This window comes from Gopherus flavomarginatus, chromosome 4 (genome assembly GCF_025201925.1).
Source record: "Gopherus flavomarginatus isolate rGopFla2 chromosome 4, rGopFla2.mat.asm, whole genome shotgun sequence".
Classification (NCBI taxonomy): domain Eukaryota; kingdom Metazoa; phylum Chordata; order Testudines; family Testudinidae; genus Gopherus; species Gopherus flavomarginatus.
Genome location: NC_066620.1, coordinates 102,962,434 through 102,983,744, shown reverse-complemented (window position 1 = coordinate 102,983,744; position 21,311 = coordinate 102,962,434). Strand labels below are relative to the sequence as shown.

The 21,311-nt window shown below is 39.4% G+C and overlaps 1 protein-coding gene across 2 annotated transcripts in view; it reads right to left on the bottom strand.

Moving 5' to 3' along the window:
• The window catches only part of LATS1 (large tumor suppressor kinase 1), a 44,798-nt gene that overhangs the window by 12,066 nt on the left and 11,421 nt on the right, over nucleotides 1-21,311 (bottom strand). Inside the window, exons 3-7 of one of the 2 annotated variants that reach the window (XM_050949487.1) lie at nucleotides 17,764-17,914; nucleotides 14,918-16,449; nucleotides 9,245-9,827; nucleotides 7,948-8,130; nucleotides 5,828-5,934 (exon numbers count right to left, since the gene is read on the bottom strand). In XM_050949487.1, coding sequence (XP_050805444.1) covers nucleotides 5,828-5,934; nucleotides 7,948-8,130; nucleotides 9,245-9,827; nucleotides 14,918-16,449; nucleotides 17,764-17,914 — 2,556 coding nt within the window. The remainder of the gene's footprint in view (nucleotides 1-5,827; nucleotides 5,935-7,947; nucleotides 8,131-9,244; nucleotides 9,828-14,917; nucleotides 16,450-17,763; nucleotides 17,915-21,311) is intronic. The other variant, XM_050949488.1, reaches the window with a different exon arrangement.

The following is a 21,311-nucleotide window of genomic DNA, read 5'->3' as shown; positions in this document are numbered from 1 at the left end:
TTATGTTTCATAGAGTTAAAATCTGATCTGTGCATCCATGCCCTTTCCGAAAACCAATTTGCTCTTGTCTGAGAATACTATCAACTGCCTCTCATATATGCTGGACTATGATCTTGCACAACATCTTGCTTGGCACAGATAAAAATGTGATACCATGCCAGTTATTACAATCCCTGAGAGTTTGTTTCTTTGATATCTTCACTATAACCCTATTGGTCCACTCATCTGGCACTTTTTTCCCTTTCCCAGACTGATATAAATAGAGGGGCCAGGATAGATGCTGCTAACTCAGGATTCATCTTGAACAATTCTGCATTCGAGCTATCCTTGCCAGGAGCTTTGCCATTTTTTAAGGAGTTGATGGCTTGAATGATCTATTCCTTAGTTTTGGGGGTGCGGGGGGGGGGTCTGTGTTGATATCAAGATCTTCTGCCTCCTGGATGTTTGCTTCCTCTTTAGGTGGCTCTCTGTTCAGCAATTCTTTTAAATGCTTTGTCCAGTGCATGTCTTGTTCTTTTTCTGTTGCCAGTAGATGGCCTTGTTTGTTCCGGATGAGAATGTTTGTTGGTGTCTGCCATTTACCACTGATAAGCCATGTAGACGGTTCCTTGTTCACCACAAGCAGCTGCATCCTCTGCTTGTGTTGACAGATCATCAATATAATGTTGTTTGTCTGCTCTCACAAGGCATTTGACCTCACGGTGTGCCTTGCTATACTGCTGGTGGTATTTGTCCTTTAGCTTCTGGGATTTTGTGTCTAAAGCTTTTTTCTTCAGGGCTCTCCTGGTTTCTATGGTGTTCCATGTGCTAGGTGTGATCCACTCCTTCCTTCTCCTCTGCCCGTAGCCTAGACAGGCTTCACTGCTCCATTTACTTTGTCCCACTTTTTGTTGATCTCCTCATCTACATTCCCCTTGTCTTCATTATCTGCAAGTGCCTGAAACCTGTTCTTTAACTGCAGAATGAAGACTTTCCATATTTATGGGAACTTTAGCTTGCAAACGTCATAATGTCTATGTCCCTTGTTTGGTGGACCCACACTCCTCAGTTAGATTAATGGAGGCTGTCACAAGGTAGCGGTCACTGCCAACATCTGCTCCCCTTCTTACTTTCACATCTGTCAGTGAATGTCGTCATTTGTCAATGATCATCATATTGTCATTTGTCAATGATCATCATATCGTCATTCTGGTTCTTATCTCTGCCATTTTGAGAACACCATGTCAGCTTGTGAATTTCACAATGTTGAAATAGGGTTCTGCCAATAACTAGGTCATTCATATTGCAGAAATCAACAAGTCTCTCTCCGTTTTCATTGATGGTACCACACCCATGTCTTACCATTGCTCTGTCATTGTTTGTGTTGTCCTTACTGCCCTTGGCATTCAGGTCACCCATGACGATAGGTCATGGCATGGTACTCTCTTTAACTCTGCCTGTAATGCAAGGTACAATTTGTCCTTTGCTTTTTCATCACTGTCATCTGTCGGAGTATAGAACTGAATCAGGGCGATATTATTGTGTTTCCCTTTCAGTCTAGCTCTCATAAGTCTGCTGCTGATGGACTTTCACTCAAGCAGGGAATGTTCCACTCCCTTCTTCAAAAGGATGGCAAACACCCTTATGGTCTTGTCCATCATCCTGTCCAGAATACAGCAAAGTTTCATCCTAGGCTGCTGTTAATCTTGCTGATCCCATCCATCTGCTTTCGCTCACACCAGAATTTGTAAGCTGTAGCGTCTCATTTCTGCTGTGACCTGAGCTAGCTTCCCTGTTTCGTACCTTGTCCGTATGTTCCAAAAAACAAGTTTGGTCTTTGAATTGGCGTTAAGCACTGCAGTCTTCATGCCAGTGGCTTCCTTTCGGCTTTCACCACTAGCAGTCATGCGGGTCACTGACTCCTGAAGGCCATCCCACACAGTAATGGTCAATTTCTCCGCCACTGTTTCCATAACATACAAATTATATATATAAAATCGGATAGGGTTGTTAGCCCTGTGCCTAACCCCTAACCTGGAGGACCAGGGTGTCCTTATACTATCAGGGTCAAAACAATGATTAAATGAGATGTATAAAAATAAAAAAACGGAACTAAAAATTTTTAGTCACAGGAAATGAGATTTCAGCTCAAAAGTTATTCCTCCATTGGTGGATTTGAAATTGTATGAAAACATACATACATACATACATACATACATAAAGGGAAGGGAAACAACCCACACATTATGACCAATGAAATTTCTGAACTTATTTATGAAGAACGGAGCCACCTTTGCCAAGTTTATACAGATGGATCAAAAGATGACAACACTGGGCAGAGTAGGAATAGCCTTTTGTGGTCCTAATTCTGGAATCCAGAAATCTAAAAGGCTATTGAATTATGTGACTGCACTAATGGCTGAACTAACGGGGATAATGCTGGCACTAACCTGGGTAAGAGATGTGTGACCGATTGCAGCTGTAATTTTATCTGATTCCTCGTCAGGTATTATGACACTCAGAACAGGGACTTTAGAAAGCAGAAATGACATAAGTGAATAATGTTCCTAACTATGGAAATAATGCAAGCAGGTAGCTGTGTAACAATAGAATGGGTTCCAGCACGTATCAGAATACCTGGAAATAAGATGGCTGACAAAGCAGCAAGACACAGCTCTAAAAAAAATGAGGAAGTGGATATAGTGGATATTAAGATACCCATACGTAGACAAGAATTTAAAAGTGTGATCGCAAAGGAGCTTGCAAAGGAATGTAAAGAATTATGGACTGACGAAACAAAAGGTTTTATGATATATGCTAAAAACAAGCGAAGATACTACACTCCACTCATGACAGAAAAAGCGAAGTAGTAATTTTTAGAGAGTTAACAGAGTTATCATTGTGCCTTAAATGATAAGGTAAACTTATTAAAAAAACTTAAAACACAGACTGTGTAGTGTGTGCAAAACCAAAGAAACTGATGACCATGTTCTATGGCACTCTGTGCAATATTCTATGGAAAGAGTTTCTTTATGAAAAATTGAGACAACTTAGAATCAAAGATTTGTTCCCTAAAGGAGAACATCAGGGAAATGGAATAGTGCACACACAGAAAAGCCTTGCTGCATTTCCTTAAGGTTACTAGATTGAGTCAAAGGATATTAAGAAAAAACTTGGCCTAAAAATAAAATAAAAAAGTAGCTGTCATAGCCTTGTATGAGACTGCTGTGCCAAAAAACAAAAACACAAAAGACAGATAGCAGTTCAGTTCTTGGGACCTGGAAAGGAAGGTGCTCCTCTCTGGTCAAAAGGAACCTGAGAGATAGCCAGCTTGTTTTCTGCCTGCAATTTTGCATAGCTGGATTTGCAGGGAGAGAGAACACCTAAGAACCACAACTGTGAGATAAAGGTAAAGCTGAAGTGGGCAAGTAGGAAAAGGTGCGGGGAAGAAGCAGCAATGAATTGCATCAAGCCATAGGCGGATGCTGTTTATAGGATCCCTGGGCTGGAACCCAGAATAGTGGGTGGGTGTGACTGAATACACCCGTGTTCATACTTACATACTATTGTAATTATCTTCATACAAGCTATGCCTTGTAAGGTATTATTTGAAAACTCAATTTGCTGGTCAGTATTGTCTTGTTAAAACGTGTGTGGTAATACTATGTTAAGTTAGAAGATTCCCTCATATGATGTTATTAACACTTGTTCCAAACCTCACAGCCCTTCCCAAGCACAAGTTAGGTCTGTCCTAAACAACGGAAGGAATGTGTGTTTGCCTTTGTTTGCATTTAAGCAGTAAATAGTGTCATCAAGCAGTAAGGGAAAACAAAGGAAGTTCAAACAGGTGGGAAAAAAAAACAACCCAGCAGGGAACATCCTTCCACATACACACTGTCCCCTGGTTCTCAGCTGCAAATGTTTTTTAAGAGGGGGGCTGAAACTATAAAAAGGAGAGACAAACACACCAAGGGACCCCTCTCTCTCTCCCTGCCCTTCACCTTCTCCACAACTGAGAAGACAAAAGGAAACAACCACTGGACTCTGGGGGAGGGGTCCTGACCTGAAGAGTTTGGTCAGTAAACTTGCTGGAAATATGTCTGCTTTGTAACGAAGGGCTAGTCTACACTGGCAGGGGCGGCTCTATGTTTTTTGCGGCCTCAAGCGGACTTGGCGGCATGCCTGCGGGAGGTCTGCCGGTGCCACGCCATCGGTGTCCCCGCCACCAAATCGCTGCCGAAGCTGTGGGACTGGTGGACCTCCCGCAGGCGTGTCGCCGAAAGCCACCTGCCTGCTGCCCTCACAGCGACCGGCAGGCCACTCCCGCGGCTTGCCGCCCCAGGCATGTGCTTGCTGTGCTGGTGCCTGGAGCCGCTCCTGTACACTGGCAACGTTAAAACACTGGCAACGTTAAAACACTGCCACAGCAGCACTTTAACATGGCTTGTGTAGTTGCGGCAGAGCTCTGAAATAATCACCTCCATGTGTGGTATGGCTCCCAGTGCTGGTGCACTGTCTACACTGGCACTTTATAGTGCTGAAGCCTGCTGCGCTCAGGGGGATATTTTTTCACACCCCTGAGTGAGAAAGCTGCAGCGCTGTAAAGCGCCAGTGTAGACAAGCCCTTAGATAGTTTCTTAAGTAGGTACCAATCACAGTTTTATCTTTATTCTTGTATCCATTTTGACATTTATGTCTCATTACTTATATTCCCTTAAAATTTCTTTGAAGTTAATAAGTGTTTTAAGTTAAAGTGTCTGGGTAACTATTTTAAGTAATAAGTGGTTATATTATTTCCTTAATGATCTAATGGACTTCATATATTTGTACTGTCCAGAAGAAGGCTCAGCAGTACAGGACATACATTTCTGGGGGAAGATTCAGGGCAGGGGGGGTGTTAGGTCACCCTGCAGTATAACCAAGGCTGGTAGGAGCCAGGGTGTAGCTGGGAGCCTGCAGTTACACAGACACTTGGTGTGGAATACATGCTGGAAGGCAGTCTATGAGCAGCCCAGGTGGGAGTTACTACAGCAAGTAATTGTAAGGCACCCAAGGTTGCAGGGCAGGGTTGATACAGCCCCCCACTAGTGAGGACTGTGCCATAGTATGTTACAGTGGGCCCGGGTTCCCCTTCTGGCCGCAGGTGAAGTGGTGTAAAGCCCCAAAAGGGAACAAGCCTTATCTGGGAACCTGAACAGAGTGCCAAATTTAAAGAGTCCAGAACTGGGGATGAAGACCCAAGAAAGGGCAAATAGACTGTTCAGTTACTGGATTCTTACATACCCATGAAAGGGTTTATTTGAACTTCATAACTTGGCTGAAGAGTGAAGCCACCGAAGACCCATGAAGGTCAGCTGGCAGCCTGCGAGGGGTGCCAAGGATGAGAAAAAGGACTGTGCTACTACATCCAGCCACCAGGAGGCGCTCAAGTGCCCCTTAACACTGTTACATTGCTTGTCTGACAAAAAGGATGCTGGGCCAACAGTCTCTCTCACGAGTCATGGGACTGTTTGAGAGAAATATGGTACTGAGAAGGGCATAGTGTAAGAGAGCAAAAATGGTAAGCTCTTGACCAAGCATGAACAAATGACAAGCTTAGATTATTGCGTTAATCTTACAATATTCAGCCTCTGTGAAAGATACCTTTTGGCTTAGAAATACGGTTAGGTTATCACCTAGTTGTGCATAGTGCTTATTCACTTAAAACTCTCCTCTCACTTTATATAATTAGAAAGTTTTGCACAAATTCTGACTGCTTTTTCAGCATGGTAATGCTTATAGGGTTATACAAACTACTACTTTTGCACATTACTATTACATAATTTTAACACTCGATTTTCTTAATTACCTTCATTTGTGTTTCCAGTGGTGTTTGTGCCAGGAAGGGAGGCTGCCCCACTAACATTTCAAAGAGAATTACTCCAACACTCCACCAATCGCACAGTTGTGTATATCCTGAAACAAAAGCAAACTTATAAAAATGAAACCAGTGCTTTGGTTACTTAGATTTACATTTAAATGGATAACCAACATATCAAGTTATAAGTATTTATTGCATTATCTTCCAGATTAATAATAATTTAGTATTTATTTTTGACCCAGAAAAGGTTAAGAACAGCCATACTGGGTCAGACCAATGGTCCACTTAGCCCAACACCCTATCTTCTGACAATGGCCAGTGCCAGATACTTCAGAGGGAATGAACAGGCCAATCATCAAATGATCCATCCACTATCATCCGGACCCAGCTTCTGGCAGTCAGAGGCTTAGGACAACCCACAGCATGGAGTTGCGTCCCTGACCATCCTGGCCAATAGCCACTGCTGGACCTATCCATTAACTTATCTAATTCTTTTTTGAACCAAGTTACAGTTTTGGCCTTCACAACATCCCATGGCAACAAGTTCCATAGGGTGACTGTATTGTGTGAAGAAGTACTGTCTTATGTTCCTTTTAAATCTGCTGCCTATCGATTTTTTGGAGTGACCCCTTGTTCCAGTGTTATGTGAAGGGGTAATAGCACTTCATTCTTCACTTTCTCCACACCATTCATGATTTTATAGACGGTTATCATATCCCACTTAGTCATCTCTTTTCTAAAATGAGCAGTCTTTTTAATCTATCCTCATATGGAAGCTGTACCATACCCTCCTAATATTTTTTGTTGACCTTCGCTGTACTTTTTCCAATTCTAATATATATTTTTATTATATAGAGGTCTTATGATATTCTCTTATCATCTATTCCTTTCCTAATGATTCCTACCATTCTGTTAATTTTTTTTGACTGCCAATGAGCAGATGTTTTCAGAGAACTATCCCTGATGACTCCAAGCTCTTTTTCTTGAGTAGTAACAGTTAATTTAGATCCCATCATTTTGTACGTATAGTTGGGATTGTCTTTCCAATATGCATTACTTTGCATTTATCAACACTGAATTCCATCTGCCATTTTGTTGACTACTCACCCAGTTCTGTCAGATTCTTTTGTAACTCTTCATAGTCAGCTTTGGATTTAACTATTTTGAGCAATTCTGAATCCTCTGCAAACTTTGCCACCTCACTATTAAGCCCTTTTTCCAGATCATTTATGAATGTTGAACAGCATAGATCCCAGTACAGACTGTTGGGGGACCCTACTGTTTGCCTCTCCCCTTTGTGAAAGCTGACCATTTATTCCGATCCTTTGTTTCTTATCTTTTAACTAGTTGCTAGTTTGTGAGATCTTCCCTCTCATTCCAAGACTGCTTACTTTGCTTAAGAACTTATGGTGAGGGGCCTTGTCAAAGGCTTTCTGAAAGTCCAAGTACACTATATTTCCTGGATCACCCTGGTCCACATACTTGTGGACACATTCCAAAACATTCTAATAGATTGAGTCATGATTTCATCTTACATGCCTCAATCACTTTTGACTTTCCCCCCCGCAACATATTGTGTTCATTTATGTGTCTGATAATTCTGTTTTTTACTATAGTTTCAACCAATTTGCTTGGTACTGAAGTTAGGCTTACTAGTCTATAATTGCCACAATCGCCTCTGGAGCCTTTTTTAAAAATTGGCCTTACATTAGCTATCTTCCAAACATATGGTATAGAAGCTGATATAAGCGATTGTGAAATGTAACCTATTAGTAGTTCTGCAATTTCATATTTGAGTTTCTTCAGGACTCTCGGATGAATATACCCTGTTGATTTATTACTGTTTAATCTATCAATCTGTTCTAAAACCTCCTCTTATTGACACCTCAATTTGGGACAGTTCTTCAGATTTGTCACCTAAAATGAATGACTCAGGTATGAGAATCTCCCTCACATCCTCTGCAGTGAAGACTGATGCAAAGAATTCATTTAACTTATCTGTTACTGACTCCATTATTAATTACTCTGTACAAGTGCTGGTCTTCAGAAAGGGCCAAACCCTTTGGACATCAGTCATTTTGCAAAGGGATCAAATAAAAAAGCTTTACCTGTTCGTAACAGTACTTCTGGTGCAATGTAATTAGGTGTGCCAACAAGTGAATGTGCCAAACAACGCTGATGCTGACGTGCTGCCCTACGCTCAAGTGGCTTAAGCCTGTCTCCACATCTACAGTTTGCTGGATCACCCCATTCATTACTGAAATCCATGCTGTCTTGACGTGAATGGTCACCTACAATATAAAAATGAAGTATTGTGGGTTTTTAACCCCTTAGTTGGGGTTCTCAGCTAAGACCAGTTTCTTTCCAAATTCTTTAACATTCCTTTTTATGAAGAACACTCTCTAATGAATCAAAGTACTTTAAAATAAACATAATTAAAAGTGAACTTGTAAAGAACTTAGAATATTGAGCTTGTGTGCGCTTTTTTGCTTATGATGTAAAAGAATGCCTGAAAGTTGAGTTATTTTCTTTTGTTTGTTAAAAATTGATTTTTTGCGCAACAAATAATAGGAAATGTCAATTCTGATCTTCCCTAGTTTTACTACAGAACTTGTTGGAAGTATAGGAAGTATATGGTTATTTCTCTCACCTGCAGTGAAGGAGGGCCATCTCCAAAATATCAATCACTGAAGTTAAATATGTGTTTAAAAAATAGAAAGTTTTAAACAGCCTGATTAAAAATCTTACCTATCACAATTGTTCAACTTTCACTCTCTTGCCTTATGTAATGTCATCCCTCTTGCTACTTCTCCAATCACCATAAAATATACCAGGCTAAAGAGGAACTGAATTTCTAGTGTGAAAACAAGCCAAAAAAGTGAGTTTTGAAAATAATCTATTGAAGAAAAAAGGTACAAGCCCAATTTTCATTTAATTCTTTGCAGGTTACCTATAAGAAAAAATAACCGTAAAACAAAGAAGGAATCCAGATAGTGCCACCTGTAGAACTAAATGCAAAATTATCTTTGCTGTAAGCTTCCCGCAACTACCCTGAAGGCATTAAATAAACTTTAATCTTCTTTTAAAAGAAGCTCAATTAGTGAATTTCCACATAACTGCAGAAGAGAGATGAAGAATAGTAGATCTTGGGTAAAATTGTCAAAAACATCCACATGACTTAGGCCTGGTCTATACAGAATTTTTGCACTGATATACCTATTTTAGTTAGTTTTTTTTTTTTTTACCAAAATAGTTATATCAGTACAACAAGTGTGCACGCTGCTATATTGGTTTAGCTTATTCCATTTCCCTTATGGGTATTAAATTCTAACTTTTTTCACGGCATGTTCATCTTTCTCCTCTTACCTAATTAATGAATAATAAGTAACAAAAATAGCTTCTTACCACTCTGATAGTATTTGGAATCATGTGTCCATCGAAAACCTGTACAAAGCCCGAAGTCAGTCAGTTTAATATGACCATCACGATCAATCAAAATGTTATCAGGTTTAATGTCTCTGTGAATGAAGCCCATCTTGTGAACACTTTCAACTGCACAGGTCAGCTCTGCTATATAGAACCGTGCCAGATTTTCTGGGAAGACACCCATTCTTATTAATAGGCTCATCATATCACCTCCTGGAATGTAATCCATTACAAAGTACAAATTGTCCTTATCTTGGAATGAATAGTACAGGCGAACCACCCACTCATTGTCAGCCTCTGCAAGGATATCCCGCTCAGCTTTAACATGAGCAACTTGGTTCCGAAGCAGCACATCTTTCTTCCGCAGGGTTTTTGTTGCATATAAAGCATTAGTGTCCACTTTCCTTGCTAGGCAGACCTCTCCAAATGCCCCAATGCCAAGAGTCTTAATTTTTACAAACATTGATTTGTCCATTTTAGCCCTTTTGAGACGAATGTAGTTAGATTCCTTCTGGCACAGCATTTTTCTCATTTGATCCTGGGCATCTTGGGACAACCCAACCTATGTAACAAAGTTAAATTTCACAAGTGAAAAACACTTTTCTCGTTGTTGTGATCATCATACATTTAGAAGGTTCAGGCAAAGTAAAGTAAAAACTTGCATGTAAAATGAGAAGTAATCCTTCAAGTTTTTTCCCTAATACACATTAGGTCTCTATAAAAACACTTAAGGTTGAAACAAAAAATCCCCACAAAATGTGCAATCTAAGGGGCAGTTATAACAACAATTTGCACAAGGTGCCATGCACCACCATGCTCTTGATTAAGGGAGCCATTTTTGGGAACAGAATAGGATGGGAGAAAAAGACAAGCTGATGGTGGTTGCCTTTCATGTCCTCTGTAGAAGAAACAGGATTGTAGGGTAGGAGGCAGGCCACTGGTAACCCACTATCCTTCACAGAGATGTTCCCAGATGGGAATACGTCCCTTACATATTGACAACTGTACAGATTTATCCATGATTCCCTGCATACCTAACTTTTACTTGATTCTCTGCATTAATGGGAGTCATTACTTGCTTGATTCCTGACACAATTAACTGAATGTATTGCTCTGTAGATTTTCCAATTAGTTATCCACTGTTTGATCACTGATTCTTTGCATACTTTGTTGTTTTTGCATAAACTATTTCCATTTGGTTCTTAATTAAAGGTGTCCTTCCAAGGCTTCTGTCCTATTTTGCTTCTTATGGAATACAAAAGGCACAATGAAAAGTGGTTCTGCTTGTGTTTTTACATTAAAAAGACAAGTCTTGTCTATCGTGGAAGATACTATAGTGGCTGGAGAAGTAATGAAACTATCAAATAACGGAAGCCAAGATAGCAAAAGGTGAGCAATTGAGTGGAGAGAAGATTTTCAGTCAGGGTATTTAATATTCTTGTTTTCGTTAACTATTGTCTAATGCAAATTAATATTTTGATAAAGGGTATCTTTTTAAGTAAGGTATTAGACTTCACAATAAACATCCTCTGGAACCCTAAAGAGATCTCATATAAAGATATGAAAAACCATATTTGATACTCCTGATATTTCTCAGGCAGAACACATGCACAATAAATTGTTTTTAAACCATTTAGGCCATCTTGAGATTCAGAACAGCAAAATAGGACATAAGACTTTTTTCTGCCAACACACCTGTTCAGGTCATATTTGGTTACATAATTCATCATTTTATTGCCTTTTCTGATTCCCAACTTGCTTAATTGGATGGGTCACTTAACAGGAACTAGGGAGACGAGCTCTATTCTGGGCTCAGCCACTGGCCTGCTGGGTGACTGAGAAAACCTCACCATCTCTAATGGGAACGATGCTGATAAAAAGCACTATAAAAGGATTATTAGTCCTCCACCTCTCCACACCTCCCTTCTTTTCTCAAAATCTCTTCCTTCTCTCTTTTGGTGATTTCATCTGCAATTCCATGACTTCAGTAATCTTTATAGCAATGACTTGCAAATTCAATTCTGGATTTCAGATTCTCTGATGTTTTCTTCTGGATAGCTCAATCAGTTTAAACTGAATTTCTAAGCTTACCTCCCAGTCTCTTTCCAACACCCTCCACGATGTTACCAGAGAAAACAGCATCAACATTCAGGCCCATAATCTAGAGGTCTTTCACCCCTCCCTTTTTCATTACCTATTCATTCAGGTGGTACCCAAATCTTGCCATTTCTACCTCCATAACATCTCAAAATATTAAGTTAATATTTGTACCATAGTAGCATCTAGCAACAGCAATCTGTATTAGAGAACCACTCTATGAACACATGTAAGAGACAGTCCCTACATTCACTACCTTACAGTTTAATTTGAGACAAAATAGGCAAACAAAAAGAAGAAATGAGGGAGAACAAGAACAACAGAAATCATGGTTACATAGGTAGCTACTGTACAGCGTAATGATTCCTGAAGGCACTTTTTGTTTTAAAATGAAAATCAACTAGCCAACTGGCATACACTAAACCATAGCAGATTTCTTACAGGCATCACAGCAACAGTGGTCTCAAGCAGAGATTTGAAAATTTGACCTTGTGTCTGTCCATACAACAAAAAAATCTGGTGCAGTCCTCACAATCTCCAGGCTTGACCTCTGCAGCCTCCTCCTCTGAGGCCTTTGAACACCCATGATGCTCTCCTTTGGCTCCATCAAAACACTGCCAAGATCATATTCTTTGCCCATCAGTCACACCATTCCATCCTCTCTAACCTCAGTGTACTAGCTCTCCTTCCTCCATGGCATCAAATTTAAGTGTTTTGTCCTTATCTTCAAGAACCAACAAGCCTCTGCTCTCCACTAGCCTTATCTCTTCATGCTGCTTGCCAACCCCTTTGCTCCATCCAAAATCTCAGCATCAATATCTTATTTATCTTCTTTTCCCCCCAAAAGACCTACACACTTTCCTCCACACCACCCACACTGTACCTCAAACACCCTTCCTGAGCTGATCTGCAAAGTCCCCTCCTCTTCCTTATTAATATTGCTTTTAGGACCCACTTCTATGATGGCTACAAGAAATTAACCAAGAAATCTATTATTTTTAAACTATATATGTACACATACATACACTCCACACTCCCCCACAAAATACTCCATTCTCTTTACTCCATGCCTTGCACTAGCCCTTGCTGAATAGCCATGTGATCTCATTGACATTACCTCTATTTTCCTTCCCTATGGTCTTGGTACTCCCTACCTCGTAACTAATTTTGTTTTCACACTCTTCAGGGCAGAAAAGTTGTGTGCGTTCTGGGAGGTGCCGCAGACCACTTTTAGCACCCTTAGACAGAATAAGATAATAGAAGCAAGTGCATACCTCTAAAATACATTACTATTCCACCTGTGAGACAGCTGCTCCACAACCAAAAAACCCAGTTCTCTCCACTAAGCATCTTCCTTTAGACACCTGCCCTCCCACACGGAATATACACTGGCTGAAGCATTTTGGTCACCCTTTTCCCTCAACTTCCTGCAGAAGGAGAAAAATGAGGAAATCCACTCCTGGTTTAATCCTCTTAACTCTCCTGCAAATAACGATGAAAAAATGCTAGGAGAGACACATGGCCATCAAGTTTCACTTCTTCTCTTCCTATTCAAGATGTAAGGTGAGTTGGCCTATTCCTGTCAGATTTCTCTCCCATTGCATACTAATGGAAGCCGCTTCTCCCATAATGACACCCCGTTTTTCACCATCCAATCCCCCGAAGACCCTCCTTCTGAATTAAACACATTTTATGTGAATTGAGCACAATTACCATAAAACATATTTAGTGTAAAATAGTCAATTAAAATCAAAATGTTATTATCTATGTTAAGCATGCAGGGGGGAAAAAATCATTACCACTAAGAGGGATGTGTGTCAACATAAGTAACTGTGTTTACACCATTGCAGAGCACACTCAATAAAGTGCTCCAAATAAGAAATGAAACTGAGGTCTGCAAATCAAAATTAGTTATGATCTTGCACTTAAGTACCCAAATGTAATATAAAAAAAATACATCAACTTCATGCTTTAGTTCTGATGCAGGTATACATGCAAAGTCCTTTGGAAAGGGTTCATGCTATTCTTAATATAATACTGTTACTCCAAAGTCTTACTTGCCCACACAGTAATGGAGGCTATAGAAGTCAGCAAAGCTTCCAACACCTTAAGAGTTTAAATCAGCTGTTAGTGAAAGTGAAAAGGAAAAAGAAGACTAAGAATAAACATCTAGAGAGACTTCCAGGAATAAATCTTATTTGCTAACATTTATTTATGTTGTGATTAAGTAGACACTTATATAAGAGTACAGTTTAAAGCAAGATTTTTTTAAGAGCAGGAGTATGGGTTTTGAAATATTGTCTCAGTCAAGCAAAAAAAATTCAGTTAAAGGTATCAATTTTAAAGAACCACTTTTGTCTAAAATTCTGTTACCCACTAATATTCCCAGAAAAACTAAGATTACAAATAAAACCTAAGATTATTATAAAAATCATAGCTAAAATTCTCTCTATTTTCTTGTTTTAATGTGAGTGTTTCTCAATGTTTTCTATAAAGTCAGTTTCACTGTTTCCTCTGTTGTGTGGGTCTTTACATAGCAAGAAGACAGACAAAAAATGCAACTGTAAAAGAGACAAAATGCGACTGTAAAAAACACAAATTGGCAAGGGTCATCAGATGTATCACCTAAAGCCAGTTTTTAAACAAAAAGCAATCTTTAAAAAAACAAAACAAAACAAAAAAAACTTCAATTAATAGAACATGTACTCTTAGGCCAGTGCTAGATAAAAGAGTATAGGTTTTACAGAACTGTGGCACTTTTGTTGCTTGCTGCAGTGTTTTAAAAAGTGGAGATTAAAATGAGTTTTAAATTCCCTACCCAAGGTTCAGTTAATGTACTATGACAGCCCAACCCTGCATTCCTTGTGTACCCAGAATTCTCACGGATATTAATAGCAATATTGCACAGTATGGAAGGACTATGGAATAGAGGATCAAACCCTCAGTACATTTAGCTGACTAGACTATTAGAACTACATTTTTTAGAACGAAATTTCCTGGACAAATACCATCACACAATGGTGTCAAACTGGTGAAAGTGAAGGGAGTAATCATTCTTTGAGGCTCTATATGGAGACTTTAGCCAGCCTTATTACCATTTCTTCCTAAACTGCATCTACAAAAATCTTTAATAATACTTAATTGTGACAATTTTAACAAATAGTTTCCCACAAATCAGCATTAATATCATCAGCGATAAAAACCTGGGAGCCATACAGCTACGCCCAATGCAAGCTTCAATAAGTTTACTTCAGTCTTCTCATAAATGACTCAGATTATTAGTGTTTAGAATACAAAATATTTTGGTTTGGTCTGATTAATTTAAAACTGTACTTTCTAAAGAGAGGAATGGGATTACCTAAACAAATACTGAAAGGCTGGTTGCTTCTTAAACATGTGGTCAAACTAAAAATGAACTTCAATACCAAAAGATACTACAACTGCCCACAAAATTGCAGTATAATCAAGAAACCTGTCTAGATATTCAGTTTTAAAAAATATATATCAAAAGCTAAAGTAGTTCCATTCAAATATTAAAGAAAATAAAGGTTTTACCCGCATCATTTCATTCTCTAGTTGTTTCTTACGATGCAATCGTTGCTGATGAGACTTGAGTATGTTTTCCACATGTTGCTCCATGAAGAATTTAAAGGCCTGAGGAGAATAGCTTTGAATGCGAGACTCCCTTCGCTCTTCATCTCTCTTATTTTTCCTAACAGGAACAGGTGAGGTTGTTATTTGTTTTTTTTCTTTGTCTGTCCCATCAACACATTCATTATTCTTTTCACTCTCTTCTTCCTTAGGTAAGCTGGGATGATCTTCTTTGCTAGGTTTGGTTCCTGTCTCATGTGGACTGACAGATGGATTCTGGTGCAGCAAGTGTTTTGGGTAAGGTGGTGGAGGACCTTGGTAATTTGGAGCTTCTGCAACAGGTGTCATAACTGCCATGTTGGTAGATGGGCTCTCAGAGAAGGGGACTGGTTGGATAGCTTGCATTGGCTGCGGCATCCAAGAAGGATGAGTTGGTGCTAAGGCAGTCTGCAGCTCTGGCTTTAATACTCGCATACTTTTTACTGGCTGCTGAATGGGAGCTGGGGTTATAGCTGTTACTGTGGTGGCTGAAGGCTGAGAATTGCTAGAGTGACTCTGTCTATTTCCATGAGGGTTATTGAAAGAATTTGATCTTACTGGAATGTTGGGTTGCCATGTAGGGATTTCATGTCCACTGCCAGGTGGTGATTGGGGTGGAGCAGATGAAGGCTGTGACCAGGACATTGGTATTCCAGGTAGATTTATATTGTAAAGTTCCATGTTGTGGCTGTTTCTATTTGGCACCATCATGGACTGAGGAATGTTTCCATTGGTGTATGCTGAAGGAGGAACAGATCCTCCTGCTTGCATCTGCAATGCTGTAGGACTTTGCCTATTAGTTGGGGATATTGGGTACGGAGGGGGTGGCTGACGATTGACTGAGTTCCCAGATATAACATTCTGATGAACCATGAAATCAGTCTGACAATTGCCATTTTGCATTCCAGCTCTTCCTGATGGAAAACTAAACTTGCTATTGGCAGAACTCTGCATGATTATTGGTTGCCTGCCAAGAGGAACAGAATTAATGCCTCTTTGTCCCGGTGTAGAAGAACTTATGGGTGATGGATTCATTGGCGGCGGCGGATAGCCATCCTGCCATGCTCCTGGTGGTACTGGAGAAATGCGAGAGATCATATATTCCATGCTTCCAGAATAACGTTTTGTTTGAGCATTTGGTTCCCAGGAAGGAGGTGGAGGAGTTGTTCCTCTTGGTGGAGGAGTCTGCCCTCTTGGAGGAGGAGGAGGGGGAGTAACACTCCTTACTTGTGGTGGAGGAGGTGGATTCACTCTTTGTCCATTGCCAGGATGAGCCTGAGCAAATGCTGCTAATCCAGAACCAGATAAGGGCCTTCCTACATCTGACTGAGAACTTGGACTTTCTGAACGATAAGCTACACTATCTCCCAATGGAGGGCCATGTCTCTGAGGTACCAAGGACTCTTTAGAACCTTTCCAGCTCTGTTTGCGGTTAATTGATTGCTGCACACCACCTACTTTTACAAAAGAAGAAAAAAAGCACAGCATTTGTTATAAAATAAAAGCTCTAGTTGCAGCTTGCAATATTTTACTACTATTCTAATTCAGTTACTTTTCCTTTTTTTGGCAGTTACCGTACTGTTATGAAGTAGATGATAAATTTTAATGTAAGCCACAATAAGTCACATGACTGATTTGCGACTAATCAGAAAGGAAGCTATAGAACTATTTCTAGCACAGAAAAGCTGAGCAAAGAAAAATTTATTGACCTACATTTTACATAACATTGATAATATAAACATTACATCAAATCAATCTGATAAAGTGAAAACTCAGTGATGTACTTGAGGGGTTCATAACCTTTGAGTTAGTCAGCTGAAAGATGGCTAAGACTTGTACACCTGTAAATGAGCACATTAAATTAAAAAGATCATGCACTTAACACAGTTTAATCTAAGTGTATTATGTTCCTTGTATGCAAAATTCTGTTCATCAAAAGGTTTTGTTTTAAATCGGTCTGAAAGATACTATATGTTTGTAAGTGTAAGATAAGACTGCATACATGCAAAATTTACAATGACCATCTCTCCGTTGAATTCTTAAAATTTAACTCCTTTAAGAATTACACAGCAATCTTTTATTGGAGGTACCAGAAAGTAATTACAAGACAAAGACATTACGTCATATGAACAGGGCAATTTTGTGTTTAATTTTGAAAGTTTTCGTTCATTATTGTCACGGCTGCAAATCAACAATTTTCCATAAATGAAAAATTAGTAAATTGTGATAAACTGTGCAAGTAAGAATGAAAATTATGGCTAAATTCCAGTATCCCACCAAAAGCTTTGCACAAATTCTAGTTAACTCAATTTAACAGGTTGAAAGATAGTGTATTGAAAATGAAAGACCTGTTTTACTTTGCTAGTGTTGTTTTTATGTTACTTTCTTGTACATAAATTAACAATTTAACTGTAACTGCACAGAAATTAAGTGATATGACTCCCAAAATTAAGAAATTATTTAAAATTATTCAACACAGGAAACGAAAACCACAATTAGAGGTCTGAACGTGATTATGTATGATGTTGAAAACATAACCTAAAAGCTTGTTATAAACTAATGTCAAGTACTGTCATTTAAGTGGAGTACTTTATAAATTATACTAACAAATTTCACTATTTTCAATAAAAATGGTATTTCAACCTCCTATTTAATTGTTAAAGTTTATGCTTCACTTCCCCTCCATCCTCCAGTTGAGAGTGCATTAATTGAAATGTTTGGCTAATTTATGATTTCTTCTTATAAGAAAAATACCTATTTGATACACATACCTGGTGGTTTCATGCCTGCATTAACAGGTCTGGCTGCTGCTGCAGCCATCTGCTCCCGACGAGGATCTTGGTAGCTCATTTTACTTATGAATTCAATTGCTGCTTCTATACTACGGCTGTTGGTTTGCCTAAGAGCTCGTACAACCATATCCTAAAGGGAAGATTAAGTTAAAATATTTTATTTTATTTTTAAAATTAACAGAAGAAAGAGTCAAAAGCACAGTTGAGATTTTCAAAGCACTGCAGAGGGATTTTGCCACACATCTTCCATTAATTTTAATAGAAAATGTATGGCTAAATCTCACTGACAGATCCGTAAAATCTCAAAGCATCTCCTTGGGTAAGAAAAACTACAGTTACATCTCACACTACCGAGATGCCCCAAAAAATTAACATGTTAGAGTCTCATTTTAGTGTATCTACTGTGTGGTCTGAGTCTCAGAATTACTGTTGTTACAATTTGTTCATGTGCCTATATATTACTGAAAGACAGTAACCTCTACACAATTAAGGTTGCAACCAGCTTCCAATATGACGCTCTATTTTTAGCCCCCACTGAAACTTTCAAAATAGCTAAAAACTGTATGGCTGAAAATCAACTGATTTATTGTGAAAGCAAAGGAAATAATGAATTACAGGTCACAAAAAGTACTCTGATTTGAAATTCTGAAGGTTGGCTTTTTACTGTTACTTCAGGATTAACTCTGAATCTCCTTGTACACTAATGAACTGACTATATTGGAAGAAGATAGGCTGATATCAAATAACATTAAAAGCCTTTGACGAGGTCCCTCACCAAAGGCTCTTAAGCAAAGTAAGCGGTCATAGGATAAGATAGAAGGTCCTCTCATGGCTCGTAACTGATTAAAAGACAGGAAACAAAGGGTAGAGATAAATGGTCAGTTTTCAGAATGGGAAGAGTTAGTGGTGGCTCCCAGGGACCTGTACTGGGCCCAGTGCTGTTCAACATATTGTGATGGGGCAAGGCCAGATGGCTACAGTAAAGTACTGAGAAACAGGTATGTCAGCCCCAGGCTAAACAAATCCCTAGTACCCTGGTAACCAAATGGCAGTTGCTCCAAGTAAATCAAGGCACCTGGGGCCAATTAAGATCTTTCTAGAAGGCAGTGGAGACAGCTACTTTAATTAGAACACCTGCAGCCAATCAAGGCAGGCTAATCAGGGACCTGGGTTTAAAAAGGAGCTCACTCCAGTCAGGCAGGGAGGTGCCAGAGGAGAAGGAGCGTGCATGAGGAGCTGGGAGCAACAGGGCAAGGAGCTGAGAGTAAGAGAGAGTGTACTGCTGGAGGATTGAGGAGGACAAGCATTATCAGACACCAGGAGGAAGGTCCTGTGGTGAGGATAAAGAAGGTGTTTGGAGGAGGCCATGGGGAAGTAGCCCAGGGAGTTGTAGCTGTCATGCAGCTGTTACAGGAGACACTAGAGACAGCTACGATCCACAGGGCCCTGGGCTGGAACCCGGAGTAGAGGGTGGGCCGGGGTTCCCCCCCAAACCTCCCAACTCCTGATCAGACACAGGAGGAGCTGACCCAGACTGTGGGTTCCACAAGAGGGGAAGATCACTGAGGTGAACAAATCCGCCAATAAGCGCAGGACCTACCAAGGTAGAGGAGGAACTTTGTCACAATATTCATAAATGATCTGGAAACAGGGGTAAACAGCGAGGTGGCAAAGTTTGCGGAGTATAAAAAATTACTCAAGACAGTCAAGTCCAAAGCAGACTGCGAAGAGTTACAAAGGGATCTCGCAAAACTGGGTGACTAGGCAACAAAATGGCAAATGATATTCAGATTTGATCAATGTGAAGTAATTCACATTGGAAAACACAATCCCATACATACAAAAAGATGGAATCTAAATTAGCTGTTACCACTCAAGAAAGATCTTGGAGTCATTATGGATAGATCTCTGAAAACATCTGCTCAATGTGCAGCTGCAGTCAAAAAAGCTAACAGAATGTTAGGAACCATTAGGAAAGGGATAGACAATAAGACGGAAAATGTAATGCCACTATATAAATCCATAGTATGCCAAAACCTTGAATACTTGCATGGAGTTCTAGTTGCCCCATCTAAAAAAAAACTATATTAGAATTAGAAAAGGTACAGAGAAGGGCAACATACATTAATAAAGGTATATAATTTTCATATGAGGAGAGATTAAAGAGAGTGAGACTTTTCAGTTTGGAAAAGAGATGGCTAAGGGGGGGGATATGATAGAGGCGTATAAAATCATGAACAGTGTGGAGAAACCATGGTCACCCAATTAAATTAATAGCAACAAGTTTAAAACAAAAGGAAGTATTTCTTTATACAGAAGAAGTCAGCCTGTGGAACTCATTGCCAGGGGATGTTGTGTATGCCAAAACTGCAACAGGGTTCACAATAAGTAAGTTAATGGAGGATAGATCCATCAGTGGCTATTAGCTAAGATGGTGAGGGCTGCAACCTCATGCTCTGAATGTCTTTAACCTCTAGGCTGTCAGAAGCTGGGAGTGGACCACAGGGGATGGATCACTCGATAACTGTCTGTTCTGCTCATTCCCTCTGAAGAACCTGGCGTTGGCCAAAGTCAGAAGACAGGATATTGGCCAAATGGACCATTGGTCTGATCAAATATGGCCATTATGTTCTTAATTATTTCTGTTCAAAGGGAACATTTTTTGCTACTGATCTCAGTGACAGTAGCATCAGACACTTGGGTAGGATTTTTAAAAAGGATGAAGAGTTAGGCACTCAATACCCACTGAATTTCAGTGAGATTTGTGTGCCTAACTCTCTTAGACTCCTTTAAAAAAACCTTGAACATGTTGCCTTCTACTGACTGGTTGTAGCTTTTGGAGAGAAACAAACCAAACCAAAGTATAAAGGGTCCTTCAATGGGTGACAATTAAGAAATGTTCCTGTAGCTCAAGTAATAGATGTCTATAGGACCAGCTGACTACTCCCTGCTCTGCCAAGGTGTAGTTCACTCTGGAGCAGTAGTAGTCTTTCCAGTAACTATAACTGATCTATCTTGATCTTTCTTGTAATCACCCAAAAAAACCTTCTGCTTTTAAAAGTTTAGAATTCAGGCTCATTAACAATTCAAATGTCTGATATTTTTTAATAAATTAAAAGTACTTTTTGAGATTACAAGATTCCTTTTAAAAAAGGCTTCTTTTTGAAAACACTGAGATATCTAACATCTCTGTGCCCCACCAGATAAAATCACACATCACCACAAAATCCATAATTTAAGCAGATTTTCCCTGATGCAGTGTCACCATTTCTTAAGCCAGGTACAGAAGCACAGTGAAATCTTTGTAAATGCCAACTGTTTAGATACTGATGTGTGATATGCAATTTTCAACAAGGATGTAGGAATTTTTTTTTAATTGGATATTTGAAAACTAGACACAATTGTCTATCATTAAACAAAATGGAGACAAGAAAGCCAACGGAGAACAGATACTATGAAAACCCCTGTTGTCAAGGAGTTTTTTCAGCAGCTAAAGTAAATGTACTGAACTGATACATCATTTATAT